The following is a 13,840-nucleotide window of genomic DNA, read 5'->3' on the forward strand; positions in this document are numbered from 1 at the left end:
AAAGAATGGCAGATTTGACTGAAAGTGTGTAAACTGATTTTGTTTGTTTGTTTTAGCCATCCCCACACCTCATAGTATTTTGTTTGTTTTGGTTTGCTTTTGTTTAGCTGAGAAGTATCTTTTGGTCTTTAAAACCAGTTGCTTCTTATGACACAAAACAGCCTGCATTTAACCCCCTGAACTTCTCACTCACTCTGGATGCCATTGAGGAAAATGAATGTATATGACCCAGTCATCTTAGCTTGTTGCTCAGAATCCTTGGAAATTATGGTGTAGCTACAGCTGTCAGTTTTCTGTTACATTTCTGATACATTTCTCTCTCTTTCGTCCTGGAGATATGGAAATGAAAATATCATTATGGTAGATTTGGGGATGTAGCACAGCCACTGTTTAAGAAGGCTATGCAGAATCTGTGACTAGAGGAACACACATGTGGCTGTGTGGGAGACTACATATACATATGTAAAGATGTATGTGTCCATGAGCACATGTACATGTCAGTGCATATACGATTAATGGTGATTGCCTGAAAAATGTTATGAAGTACTAAACCAATACCAAGATTACATTTGGGTTTCTAAAGCTGTTTTATCTTTTATCTGGCTGCTATAATTTTTCCATTTTTCATTACATTTATGTTGTCATCTGCTTCTAGAGGACATGGGCAATGTCACTGTCTCCTTATTGCACAGCAAAATAAACATAATACATGCTCCAATATAGTTGATATTAATGAATAAAATATGGATGCATGAGTGAATGAATGAAACTGACTGTGTGGCCCTCACTATGAAAGAAAGTGGAGGAAATGGAGTGGCTGGTGAATATAACACATAACCGTTGTTCTCTTACCCACCCCACCATATCCCATATTACTATGTAAAATTCATTTTGGCCAATTCTCTATTTAACCAGAGATTAAAGTTAGTACATATGATTCTCTGAGATACTTCAGATGCTTCGCCTTCTGAGGGCTACTAACCCAGTTGACATTATTGCCATTCACATTATTAGTAAGCCCAGAGAGTGAGCATGAAATGGCAATTTGGACACAAGTCAGCATCATTTGGAGGATCACAATGCTCTGTCAAAAAGAAGAGTCCAAAGTTTAGGTTTCTCCACCTAGTTTTAGCCTACAACAGTCTCATCCCGAACCCCCAGGGGGAAGGGTCAGTGGATATTTTGCAGAATGATGCATTTCCTATTCAAGCTATGCACATTCTATTAAGACAGGGTATTGCATCTAACGCAAGCCTTATCCCCGGGAGCAACCATAAAAACACTTCTACACAAACAAATATGTTCCATGGAAATTCTAAATAACAAAGTTCCTACACATGAACTTCCTTGACATTCTAGAGTTAATTATTCTTATCTTAGTTATTTCTTCACATATATTGGATAAACATTGACTGTAAACACAGTGGGATTTCACACATATATACAAATGCACACACAAGTGTCATGTGACTCAACTTTACCCATGGAAAGGATGAATTTACCAATATTCTATTGGTATCAAATAAATAGAGAAAGAACTCAAAACCATTCTGATATTTTGTATCATTTTAACTACTGGAAATCCACAGGCCAATTCTTGATTAATGTTCTGGATCTGCTCACTCTTCTCTGGGTACACTGATCTATGAACAGCCTTTTAATCATTTTCTGTTTATAGCAATGGATGCTCATTAGAGAAAATTTGGAAAGATAGGAGCATATATTTTTAAAGCCACACATACAAACCTACACACTCAATTCTGCAACTGCGTGCAAAAAACTCCCTAATATTGGGGGTTCTGTTTTGTTTTATTTTTTTTTAATGTGTGATTTCATTTCTATTATTTTTCAACATTTAGAGACTTTATTTTTAGGCATTAGTTTTGGAAGATCAATGTAGCTGAAAACAAACATTACATGTGAAAACATCATCCAACAACAAAATACTTACAGTTTTAAAAGATTTAGCCACTGAACACTGAACTCTGAACATTCAAATAAAAATATATCCATTAAATTCATTGAGAGAAGAATTATCCCAATGATTGAAAGCACAGTGCTGATAATGTTAGCCCTGATATGGACTCTAGTCTGAAAGAGAATAGCACTTCCAAGAGACTGAAAATACTCAGGGTCTTTTTTTAGTCCCAGATTCTTTGCAAATGTGGATACATCTTTTACAGTACCCGGGATGCATCTCCTGGCTTCATTGGCTAGTGTTTGGGATTCTTCGTAGCCAATTCAGTTCTCTTTGTTACCAGTTTACTGGCAATCCACTCTAGATCACTGGAAAGAAGGAAACAACATACTCCACAAATGAAACACCGTGAATGGGGACAACATGATGGCAGTTCTATTTGTTCCAATATTGCTGATAGGAGGGATCCTTAATACATGCATCCTGGATTAGAAATTCCCTGATATAAGCGTACACATGCACTTCAACCTTCATTACCTCTTTATCCATCATAATAAAACTTTGCATGCAAAGCCTCCTTTATTATGCTTTTTACAGGGATTTTATTTTTTAATGTTTGCTAAAATTCAGAGAGATGAAGACCTTCCCCTCCTACAAGAAACTTAATATATGCCTTATTTTCTACAGTGGAATTCTATAAATGATTGAAATAAAGGTTACCAGTTATTCAATAAAACATTAGAATATCTAAATATTGTGTTGGTTTGGCTTTTTTCTTTTTTTGTTTTTTTGAGATGGAATCTCGCTCTGTCACCAGGCTGGAGTGCAGTGGTGCCATCTCGGCTCACTGCAACCTCCGACTTTCTGGTTCAAGTGACTCTCCTGCCTGAGCCTCCTGAGTAGCTGAGATTACAGGCACGTGCCACCACACCTAGCTAATTTTTGTATTTTTAGTAAAGACAGGGTTTCATCATGTTGGCCAGGATGGTCTCAACCTCCTGACCACGTGATCTGCCTGCCTCGGCCTCCTAAATTGCTGGGATTAAAGGTGTGAGCTACTGTGCCCAGCCTGGTTTGGCTTTTTATAAAGAGTCAGCATCAAATCTTATTTACTCATTAAGTAAAAGGGAAAATAATACTCTCCAAAAATTTGGTGTGTTTTTTTGTAGGCAAGACAGTCAAAGATCCAATAATGATGAACTGTTCATAAGACAGGAAAGCCATTAGTGGGAGCGCATTCTCCCATCCACCTCACCCACATTTCACTTCAGGTGACCTAACCTCAACTCCATATCTTCCCCAGTTAATATGTACGATATGTCATATATTCTGACAGGCTCTTTCTAAAGAACAAATTGTCAAGTTGAACTGAACTGAACAGGAGTCTATTTTGGCTCTTGGTAGGTAGTTAGAAAGACATGGAGGCAGGAACAGAGAGTCCTTGAAGTGAGAGTGAACATGGATATATACGTGAAAAAGTTAACTAATAAATTAGTTAATTAATAAATGTAAAATAAACATATCCCTTTGCAGATAAAATCCAAGGCCACATGAAAAGATAGACACATGGACAGGAGAATGCTCATGTGCAGAGAAGGTGAGAAAAGAACTCACCGTAGATGCCACTGTAATAACTTTCGATGGGAAAAATGAGATTTCCCTACACACATCCATCCTAATGTACCCAAATATATTCTAAGATGACAGTTATCTTGCTCTCTAAAGTAATTATCTTTAAATAAAGTATCTGGACTTTTTCTCTTTTTTTTGCCATCATATAAGAAAATGACTTTATTTCTAATTTTTAATTCCCATACAGTTTACAAATACGCTTTTACTCTGATAATACAGCTTTGCAACTAGCAAAGCAGTTGTGCTAACACCCATAAATACACATAAATACAGGTGGGGAGACAATTAATATCCACTAATGTTTCTCTACATAAACTATTCTTTTAATTTCATTTTAAAAAAAACTTGCAAATAATATACATAATATACATGGGCAAAAGGCAATTAAGTTAATCTCTTGAAATGCTAAATGTATAATAAACAGCATATTATCAACATTTACATGATTCACATCAAAATTATGACATCCTAAAATATTCCTTTTAAAGGATAGATTTATCAATAAAATATTACATATATTTTAATACTCTGGTACAATATTTCATATACTGCAGGAAAATTAATTGTAGGTCTAGTCATCAGCTTAATCAGAGATCCTTTTCCCATTAGCTTTTATTAATAAAAGAATCACAATTAGGTCATAAATAAACAGGCAAATTATTAATTACATGATTTGAGGCTTAGGATGAAAACTTGTCAAAATTAGTTTGATATACAGCCAAGTTTTACAACACAGTAAAAACAACTGTTTAATATTTTTTGCCTCATGTGACCTGCCTGTCGTAAAAAAGGAACAAACTTTTTAGTGATGAAAGATAAAATAAACTATATTTTGGAACTTACTTTTCAAGAGGAAGAAGGAAAAAAGATTTTGACAAAATTAAAGGCGAATACAGATCCTAACAAAGGCATCCTGACATCAGGGAGGCCAAGTGCTTGCTATGTGTAAAATTTCATTGCCCCAACAACATGCAGAAAACAAAAACTGCACTGGGTTTGTAGTTTTGTCTATAGTGTAAGTTTCCCTTAAGGATACTAAGCGACAACAAAACACTTCACAATTGCAAACCTTTCCACATCCCCCTGAACTGAAAATAACTCAGGATGTTATTAGTTCTTAAAATCCCCAGTAAAATAACCTCTACAAATAATCTTGACCATTTTCTTGGCTGTTTCCCTGAAGCCACTGGGCTATATAAAGAATGCACACACACCAAGAAAGTCCTACCCACGTTTTCTCATCCCCATTTAGCCACATTTGAAAAGACCTTGTTTTCAGTAGGAGAGATGACCATAAGTTTCAGAAAGGCCACACACTAGACATGAAGTGCTATTTAGGTTTTTATAAAGTTATTAAGACTGTGAAATTTGGCTTTTTTTTAAACCCCAATACCGTATGCCAGATAATTCTTTCACCCCAAAATATAAAATCCTCTGCTTATAATTTTAAACTCCTCAGTGAGCAATGGAATATTATGCACTTGGGGAAACTGATCTCTTGAGAATGGATGTGTTCAGGGACATGGAGCTTTTGAGAGCAGCACCACCCCACTGAGGCACCCCCAGACTGTGGGAAATGTGACACTTTCTTAATGCCACTGGTTTTTAGTCAGGTCACACTGAGAAGGAACAGCCCTAACAGGTCTCCAGCCAGGTTGAATGAGCTCATTTTTGTTTTAGCCAACCGGTAAGATTTGCTAATGTTCTTCTACCTTAAGTGCCTTCTCCAAAGACAACCCTCTTTGCCTCATATGTTGAATCATCATTCAATGCAGATATTTCAATGAAAATATCATCAGTTGCCTTTTGTAACGGTAATAAAATGCTATGTCATCTTTGCTGTGAAGTTATGGTCTCCTTGGATTCTTCTGTCTTTGGTTCCTGAAAGGAAGACCTAGATCCATCCCTGGTATTAGTTCCTTTCCGAGGTCTCTCAGTCCCTCGAGACCCTGAGGTAGTTTGGCTGCAGTTCTCACTGACAAAAAGGACATTAACCCTGCCCCTCACCCCCCAATAATCATTAAACTTTGAGTTGCTTCAGAACACAGGTGTGGCCTGAAGGGATTCCCTTATTAGGGAAATGTCATGACTACTGTCTTCTTGTCAAGCTTGTAAAGAAAAAAGATTCCAGTTCAGTATCTGCAGCAAGAAGTTTGAATCCTATTCTTTTGATTGCACTGTTACATTGACCCATTCTCCATTTTGCTTTGATTTTTGTCTTGACTTTGGGGGCAAAGTCTTTCACCAGCACACAAGAGTTTGATTGTACAAATATATCTGCTGCATTAACATCTCTGCCTGCAGCTTAAGATCAGTTGTTTTTATACTCAGAGTGGAAATACCTGATCTTGGCTAGCTTTGTTTGTTACAAGACATTGATCTCATTTAGATTTCCCTCCACGAGGTCAGCAAACTATCATGTTCTTATGTAAACTTGGGCCAAGGCAAGAGTTATCACAATCCCTAGATTTCGAAGGCTTGTCATGTGTTTGGTAAAAGGCGATTGCAGGTTCTCAGATGAGGTTACTTTACATGGGATGGAATCAGGTAGAGAGGCTGGGATGATGGAGGATGCTTGAAGTTCAAGTTTAAAAAAAATAGTGGAAATGAAAGTTCCGAAGAAGTGGTTTCTGAGGAAGTCAGAGAGCCCAGGGCCAGAGCAGACAGTAATGGGTGAATCAGGTTATCTGGAAAGTCGGTGTGACAGACATACGGATGCCGTCTACTTCTAGGTTGCTGGTAGGTATTAAGTATCTGGACTTTTTCAATTAAGAATGATCTCTCCCTTCACAAGGCAAAGGGTGCTACTCAATAGCATTTTTATTCCAAATACTTGAAATTGGTGTGGAGGCTACTTTTGTCTCTTTCTTTATAAATTCCCAAAGTGCTTGGTAGTGAGCTCCAACTAAAAGAGAACCCCAGCCATTCTGTATAAGAAGAGTAGGTACACTAATTAAGTATGTATTCTTTATTTGTAATTTTTAAATAATTTCTTTAATTTACAAAGTACTCCAAACAGATATACTCACAGACAATGAAGTCCAGAAGGGGTAGACTACATAAAAGCAGAATAAAGTATTCCTGAAGGTGGATGACAAGGGAAAAAAACTCTTGACTATCCCAAGCAAGAAACATTTCAGGCCAATCATTATCTGAGCTATCTGCAGGAAGAAAAATAGAATATGAGGATGAAGTAGAAACTCTCTATATTAAAGACTTATTTCCTTCAATCTCAAGATCACATATGAGGCTGGGTGCAATGGCTTATGCCTGTAATCCCAGCACTTTGGGAGGTTGAGATGGGTGGATCATCTGAGGTCAGGAGTTTGAGACCAGCCTGGCCAACATGGTGAAACCACTTCTCTACTAAAAAGACAAAAATTAGCCAGGCATGGTGGCGCACACCTGTAATCCCAGCTACTCAGGAAGCTGAGGCAGAAGAATCACTTGAACCTGGGAGGCAAGGTTCACTGCACTCCAGGCTGAGTGACAGAGTGAGACTCCATCTCAAAAAAAAAAAAAAATTACATATAAATCCCTTTTGTGTCTTTCCTACCCTCACTGTTGGAAATAATCCTTATAAGTGTGAAGTCAAAAAACTATGTTAGTTTACCAACCCTACGAATGCATATTGCCTCATAAGGATATAATATTTGAAAAAAGTTAAATCTCTGGCAGCCTGGAACACCTTAATATTAAGATATTTGACCTAAATGTATTCCCAGATGTGTTCTCTTGGTTCATCATTATCTAATCTCATAAACTGGCATAACACAACTCATTCCAGATAAAATTATAGATCCTTTAATTCTCCATATTTACCACCAAATATCTAGAGAACTAAAGGTCCCTTATGCCCAGGGATTGAAGATTCTTCCTAAGGAAATTGTGCAGCTTGCTGTGAGGAGGGTGAGCAAAGTCAGATGTGTTGGCTTGTCCCACCTGAGTGATTTGAATCTTGCTTGTTGGCATTCCCTCAACACTTCCACCAGTACCAATGAACATTGTGCATTCTGTAAAAGACCACATCCAATCAAGATTCATAATTGAGCCTTACTGCTACCAATATGCAAAATGTTGAATGCATTTCTGAGATGCATTTCCAAAAAAGCCGCCACCGTGCTTCCTGGTCCTAAGAGGCTTATACTGAATAGGAGGAGAAGACACTGGCAAAATGCATCACATTTGAACTTGTTAACCCAGCTCTCAACAAATCTAGGAGGAGATGATAAGTAATCCCTACCTGAGACCTGGGACGGTTGGTTCTAAGGTCTTGCTGGATGGAAATCAATGGAATATAGAATTCTGGAGCCCAGTAACGGAAGACAGTAAGGAATAATTAGGTAGCATGATGCTGGAGCTTTGACCAGCCTCATTCCCAATTCCAAAAATTGTGTGTTCTCACCATTGTGAAGGGGACACAACTATTCTGTTTCTCACATACTTGAAAAAGGCAGTGGATTGAGTTGAAAGAACATATACCTAAAAGTCAGGCAAACTCAAGTGTAAATCCCAAATCTCTGCTTACTTGTTCTGTGGTTTTGGGCAGAATAAAACAGAATGAAAATCATTTTATTGACCTTGCCTTCTAAGCCTTATTGTTTTTTTCTTCAGAATGTTTCACTATTTTATGTATCTAATATAAATGCATTATAATAGTACGGCAAGTTTGAAAAACAGAGAAAAACTAACCTAAAATTCTATAAACAAAATACAAGTAGTAGCATTTCTCTTCATTCTATCCCAATATTTTCTGATATACATAAATGGTTTCAGTGAGTTTAATTGTAGTTTATGTGCATACTTTTATCTAGTATTTTTACACTTAGCATTATATATTAAAGATTGTTCCAGGTAACTCCTTAACTATCACTTTATGCCTTTATATTTGTTATAAAGGATAAAATATAACTTATTAACCATTCTCAAGATGTCATACATTTAAGTAACATTTTTGTTATTGTAAATAAATAACCATTTAACTTTTAAATTTATAAATTTCCATGTGTGGGACACTGGATCAAAGCATAAGCACGTTATTATAACCTGTATTACTCATTCAAAATTGCATGTTGAAAAGATTTACACTGTCACTAGAAATGCCTGAACATATTAGGTTATGACACCTTCACTTAAAAAAAAACTCTAAGAATTAAATAAGATACTTACAAAACATTTCAAATTAAATACAAAACATAGTAGCAAAAATTTTTTTCTTTGTGATGTCCTGGCAATATAAGATTTCCTTTCTCTCTGTGTTTTAGCATTAAGAATAGCACTTGACATATAATGGGAGAGCAACTTTTACTTCTTAAATGAATTAAATGTTTTCAAAAAATTAAAATAAGATTTAAATCTATTGTTAAAATACTAAAACAAAACATTTAATAATTTTATAGATCAGTTATGGAATTTTATGCAAAGGACAAACAGAATTCATAGTGACACATGTTGCTCTAGACAGTACTTGAATTATTTTTAAGTATATGTCATACACTTGTCTGTGTGAGAAATCTTTCTGTCTGTGGATTTCAGAGTTGAACAAAATGGGATGTGGGACCTCCTGTGAAGAAAAAATCTTATTTTTCAAAACTCTTTAATTATGAGATAAACCACTGCCTTATAGTATGTATGAGCACATATACATGTGGTAAACATTTTAGACGGATGGGAGGGAGAAAAATTGAACTCAAAATAATTATTGTTTTTGAGTTAAGAAGGGAGAAAAATGTGATAAGGCTCAGGGTGGGGCTTCAACTCTACCTACAAAGATTTATTTACTTGTATTCTGTAACATTGAAGCAAAAAAAAAGCAAAAAGCTAAGTTTGTTGACTCTGTGCAGTAGGTAAAGAAGTATCTGTTTTAGCATTGTCTGTATATACAGCATCACTAAACAAAATTGAGAGAAAGCAATGACAGAGAACAATTGCTAAGTTGTCAAGAAAAGGAGAAGTTTCTCCTTCACCGCAAATCCTCACCCTTCCAGCTTGAATCTGCTCCCTACCCAAGAGTTTTGCATCTTGCCAGGCCAGACTCAAGCCCAGAGTCATGGCCAAATTCAACCAGAATGTTTAAAACTGAAAATGAGGTGTGCCTACCTTGATGCCTATCCACGGCTACTCAGGCTTTCCGTTGTGAACTGACCTTGTTTGCAACCCTGTGTATACATATCTTACACCAAGTCACCCTCATTAGAGAAAGGGTTGTCACTCTAGGGCTCTTCATTTCTAACTTTAGGCTTGTCATTAGTGCGGTAGAGATAGGTTAAAGCATCTGATATTACCAGCAGTTAATGAAATATCTACAGTGCTCAGAAATGCAGATATCTTCACAGCTCCCTGAACTTCCCTGATGACACTTATTCCACAGTATTTGTTTTCACTTCATTTTTTAATTTGAGCTGGAATTCCTTAGAACTATGATTTTTATGTAAACTAATTCTAGTTATGTTCTTAAAGCGTCACTGTCAGAAAAGATAACTTCAAACCCTGGTCTCTTTACTGGGTCAAACCCTCTTCTTCCTTACAGAGAGTTCACTTCTGCAGGGTGAAAAATACTGTTTCTGTTCCCGTATCTCTCACCAAATCTTAGAGGGAAAGCTGTATATAACCAACATTTAATGTACTGAGCTTAATGAATGGTGCTCTCCTTCATCTTCCAGTTCTTACATGACTCACCAATATAATTCTTAGCTGTATTTTATAATTTAAAAGAATTGGTCCCAGATCACATGAGCAGTAATTAGTCAAATGAAGTATGTCAAAATATAAAATCAATTTTTGTAATCACTAAGATCAATGCTGAAAACTGAAGTACTCAGTTCAGAAGCTCCCAAAGGCCTGGAAACACATGATGAATATCAATCTATGTTTAAGGTGCAAATATCACATGTGGACACAACCAAGAAACTTCCGCGTTCTGATATATATACAAAATAAACCAGAACACCTTTATAGAACTAGTGACATATAATTATCGAGCACTGATGCATTTCATGGGTTTTCCCAGATTCCAAGAATTGTCATTAAAGTAGCTGAAATGTAAGAATGTAGTTTTGAAAGAGAGCTCTGGAAATTAAATAGATAAATAGATGATAGATACACTCAATAACATGTTTAAAATGTTTAGGGACAAGATGGGCACAGTGGCATGTGCCTAGAGTCCCAGCTACTGGGTAGGCTGAGGTGGAAGGATCTCTTGAGCCCAAGAATTTGAACCCAGAAGTTTAAAACCAGACTGAGCAACAGAGCAATACCTCGTCTAAAAAAAAAATCTTTAAAGACAGAAAATAAGGAATTAAAATATAAGCATCAAGAATATGACAGCAAAGTGATAATGTAGTCTTGAAAAAAATAAACAATATAGAACTTCTAGAAAAAAACAATTTGTAAAAGATTATATGAATGAAAAATTAAAAGCCTGGCTTAAACATAAAAATATTTCTAGACACAAAGAATTGTTTAAACCCAACACTAAGCTAAAGAAATTACTCATGGTGCAATACAATACAAGAAATGATAAATTTGAAAAAGAGAGGTATCTCTTTTCAATGGTGTATGTTCATCTAACACACATTGGAGTACCAGAAAGAGAATAGAAAGAACAGAGGGAATTTAAATGCATGTATATTTCACAAGATATAAATTTTTAGATTCAATAAACAAAATGATTATTAAACATAATTTGATATAGGAAAAGATAGAGATGAAAAAGAGAAAGGAGAGAGAAAATTAACACCTAGACCCATTAAAATACCACTGCAGAATATAAAGATAATAAAAAATTTTAAAGACAGCCAGAATATATATAGATGGCCAATAAGCATATGAGAAGTTGCTTGATCTCATTATGCATGAAGGAAAGTAAACTAAAACCACAGTAAGTGCCTTTCATACTCACTACAGTGGCTAAAAAACAAAAACTACTAGAAATAGCAAGAATTAGTAATGATATTGAGCAAGTGGAACTTTCTTGCATATCTGGTAGAAATGTAAAATGCTACAGAATAATTGGAAAACAGTCTGTCAATTTATTGTAAAGTTAAATATATTTACCTTATGATATAATCTGATTCTATGTATCTATTCAAGAAATATGAAAATAGATAGATATACACAAAGAGGTATACATTAATATTTATAGTGACATTACTCATAATAGTCTAAAACAGCCCAAATGTCTATCAACAGGTGAAGGGATAAACAGACTATGACATATTCATGCTATGAAATATTCTTTAATAATAAAAAAGGAACAAACTACTAATAGAGGCAACAACCTAGAAAAACATAGAAATTGTATGCTGAATATCAGAAATCAGAAACAAGAATGATTAGATCATAATAGGCTCAATTTTGTTCCATTCATTTATCTGTATAAATGTCTACTTATTACTTATTTTTGTTTATTTATTTATTTATCTTTTTGAGACAACGTCTCACTCTGTTTTCCAGGGTGGAGTGCAGTGGCACGATCTCTGCTCACTGCAGGCTTGACATCCGAAGCTCAATCGATCCTCCTGCCTCAGCCTCCTGAGTAGCTGGGACTACAGGCATGCACTATCACACTCAGCTAATTTTTATATTTTTTTGTAGAGATGGTTTCACCATGTTGTCCAGGCTTCTCTCAAACTCCTGGGCTCAAGTAATCCACCCACCTAGGCCTCCTAAAGTGCTGGAATTACAAGCATGAACCACTACACCCGGCCCTTTCATTGATGGATATATGCCTGTGTTGTTGGGGTTAATTTCAGCAGGCATAAAATTTTCCTAAGCCTGCACCTCACTGATCTTTTCAAGTCACAAACATACAGATTAATAGCATTGTTTTGTAACCATGGGCACATGGAGTTTCTGAGTGGTTTGTACCAGCTTGTGAGCATCATTTATTGGTAACAGTGAGATTGGTAATTTGCATGCAGTCTCAGTGACAGACACAGAACGGTCTGCAGTTAAGGCTGGTTATGTAACTGGAAATATGCCCACACAAGTCAGGTATGAGAAGGCCCAGTTAGCATGAGGTTTTTGGGCTTCCAGGTTCTGAGGTGTTCTATTGGGGTCACCTATAAAAACCGAACTTGCATCACAGAAAGAAAGGGAGGACAATTGAAACTCAAGCCTGACTTTTCTGGACTCCTTGTGGTGCCGTCTTTAACTGGGGTGCATATCTTACTACTACCACTACTATTATTATTATTATTATTTGAGACGGAGTTTCACTCTTGCTGCCCAGGCTGGAGTACAATGGCGTGATCTCGGCTCACCACAACCTCCGCCTCCTGGGTTCCAGCAATTCTCCTGCCTCAGCCTCCCAAGTAGCTGGGATTACAGGCATGCGCCACCACGCCCAGCTAATTTTGTATTTTTAGTAGAGACGGAGTTTCTCTATGTTGGTCAGGCAGGTCTTGAACTCCCAACCTCAGGTGATAAGCCTGTCTCAGCCTCCCAAAGTGTTGGGATTACAGGCGTGAGCCACTGCGCCCGGCCCAAAGATTGATATGTGCCTGTAATCCCAGCATCTGGTGCATATCTTAATTTTAATGCCATTGCTATTTTGAATCCTATTCATGAAATAAACTGCAGAGATTTGTAAACGGTGTCATATTGAGTTCTGTGAGTGTCCTTTAGAAACTGAACCCTGTTTAACTGCCACCGTTAGAGTACTTAGCATCAGACATGGCATTGCAATGAACAGCCAGACTCATCTCTAACTAAAAATATTGCTAAGGATTTACTTATACATTTAAAAGATGGTTTTGGTAAAGAGAATGGCAACAAACTGTTAATACCAGGGTGATAACAAGGCCACTTTGGTTCCAAGTAGCAAAGGCTTTAGACTCAGTTACTGATAATAAAACTTTCCAGTGTAATATGGAAACAACAAAAAAAACTTTCCAGTGTAATATGGAAACAACAAAAAATCTCAGGATCTAACAAAATGGATGAGTAGGGAAGTGCAAAAAAAAAAGTGGCAGATTAGCTAAACATTTACTTTCAGTATTCCTGCTTAGTAAAAACAAAGGTGAACCTTGCCCTTTCTGGACAATAGGTGAAGCTCCAACCAAAGGAACCTGGACAACTGGATGAATTGGCTATACAGGTACTTATTAAAATGTTATAAATGATTTCTAAGGATTTATCAGAATGGGTTAAAGGAGAGGTTAATCACACACACCTAAAAAAGGGCAAATATCCTACTGTTCCTCGTTTGTGATATAGATGATCAAATTCCACTGAAGCCACATAAATGCTGCAGATGCTGGCAGTATCAAACTGGTTATATGAAGACAG

General features: G+C 36.5%; 1 protein-coding gene across 4 annotated transcripts in view; it reads right to left on the reverse strand.

Moving 5' to 3' along the window:
* Positions 1 to 226: 226 nt before the first annotated feature.
* The window catches only part of LOC129480143 (membrane-spanning 4-domains subfamily A member 6A), a 32,950-nt gene continuing 19,336 nt past the window's right edge, over positions 227 to 13,840 (reverse strand). For 2 of the 4 annotated variants that reach the window (XR_010118630.1, XM_063630580.1), the window contains exons 7-8: positions 7,493 to 7,563; positions 6,691 to 6,711 (exon numbers count right to left, since the gene is read on the reverse strand). Coding sequence is in view for 2 of the 4 variants with exons in the window: in XM_063630580.1 (XP_063486650.1) it covers positions 6,708 to 6,711; positions 7,493 to 7,563 (75 nt within the window). In the remaining 2 variants the exon portion in view is untranslated. Of the gene's footprint in view, positions 330 to 982; positions 1,085 to 6,690; positions 6,712 to 7,492; positions 7,564 to 13,840 lie in introns of those variants that run through there. The other 2 variants (XM_063630514.1, XM_063630653.1) reach the window with 2 other exon arrangements.

Source organism: Symphalangus syndactylus, chromosome 1 (genome assembly GCF_028878055.3).
Source record: "Symphalangus syndactylus isolate Jambi chromosome 1, NHGRI_mSymSyn1-v2.1_pri, whole genome shotgun sequence".
In the NCBI taxonomy this organism is placed as follows: domain Eukaryota; kingdom Metazoa; phylum Chordata; class Mammalia; order Primates; family Hylobatidae; genus Symphalangus; species Symphalangus syndactylus.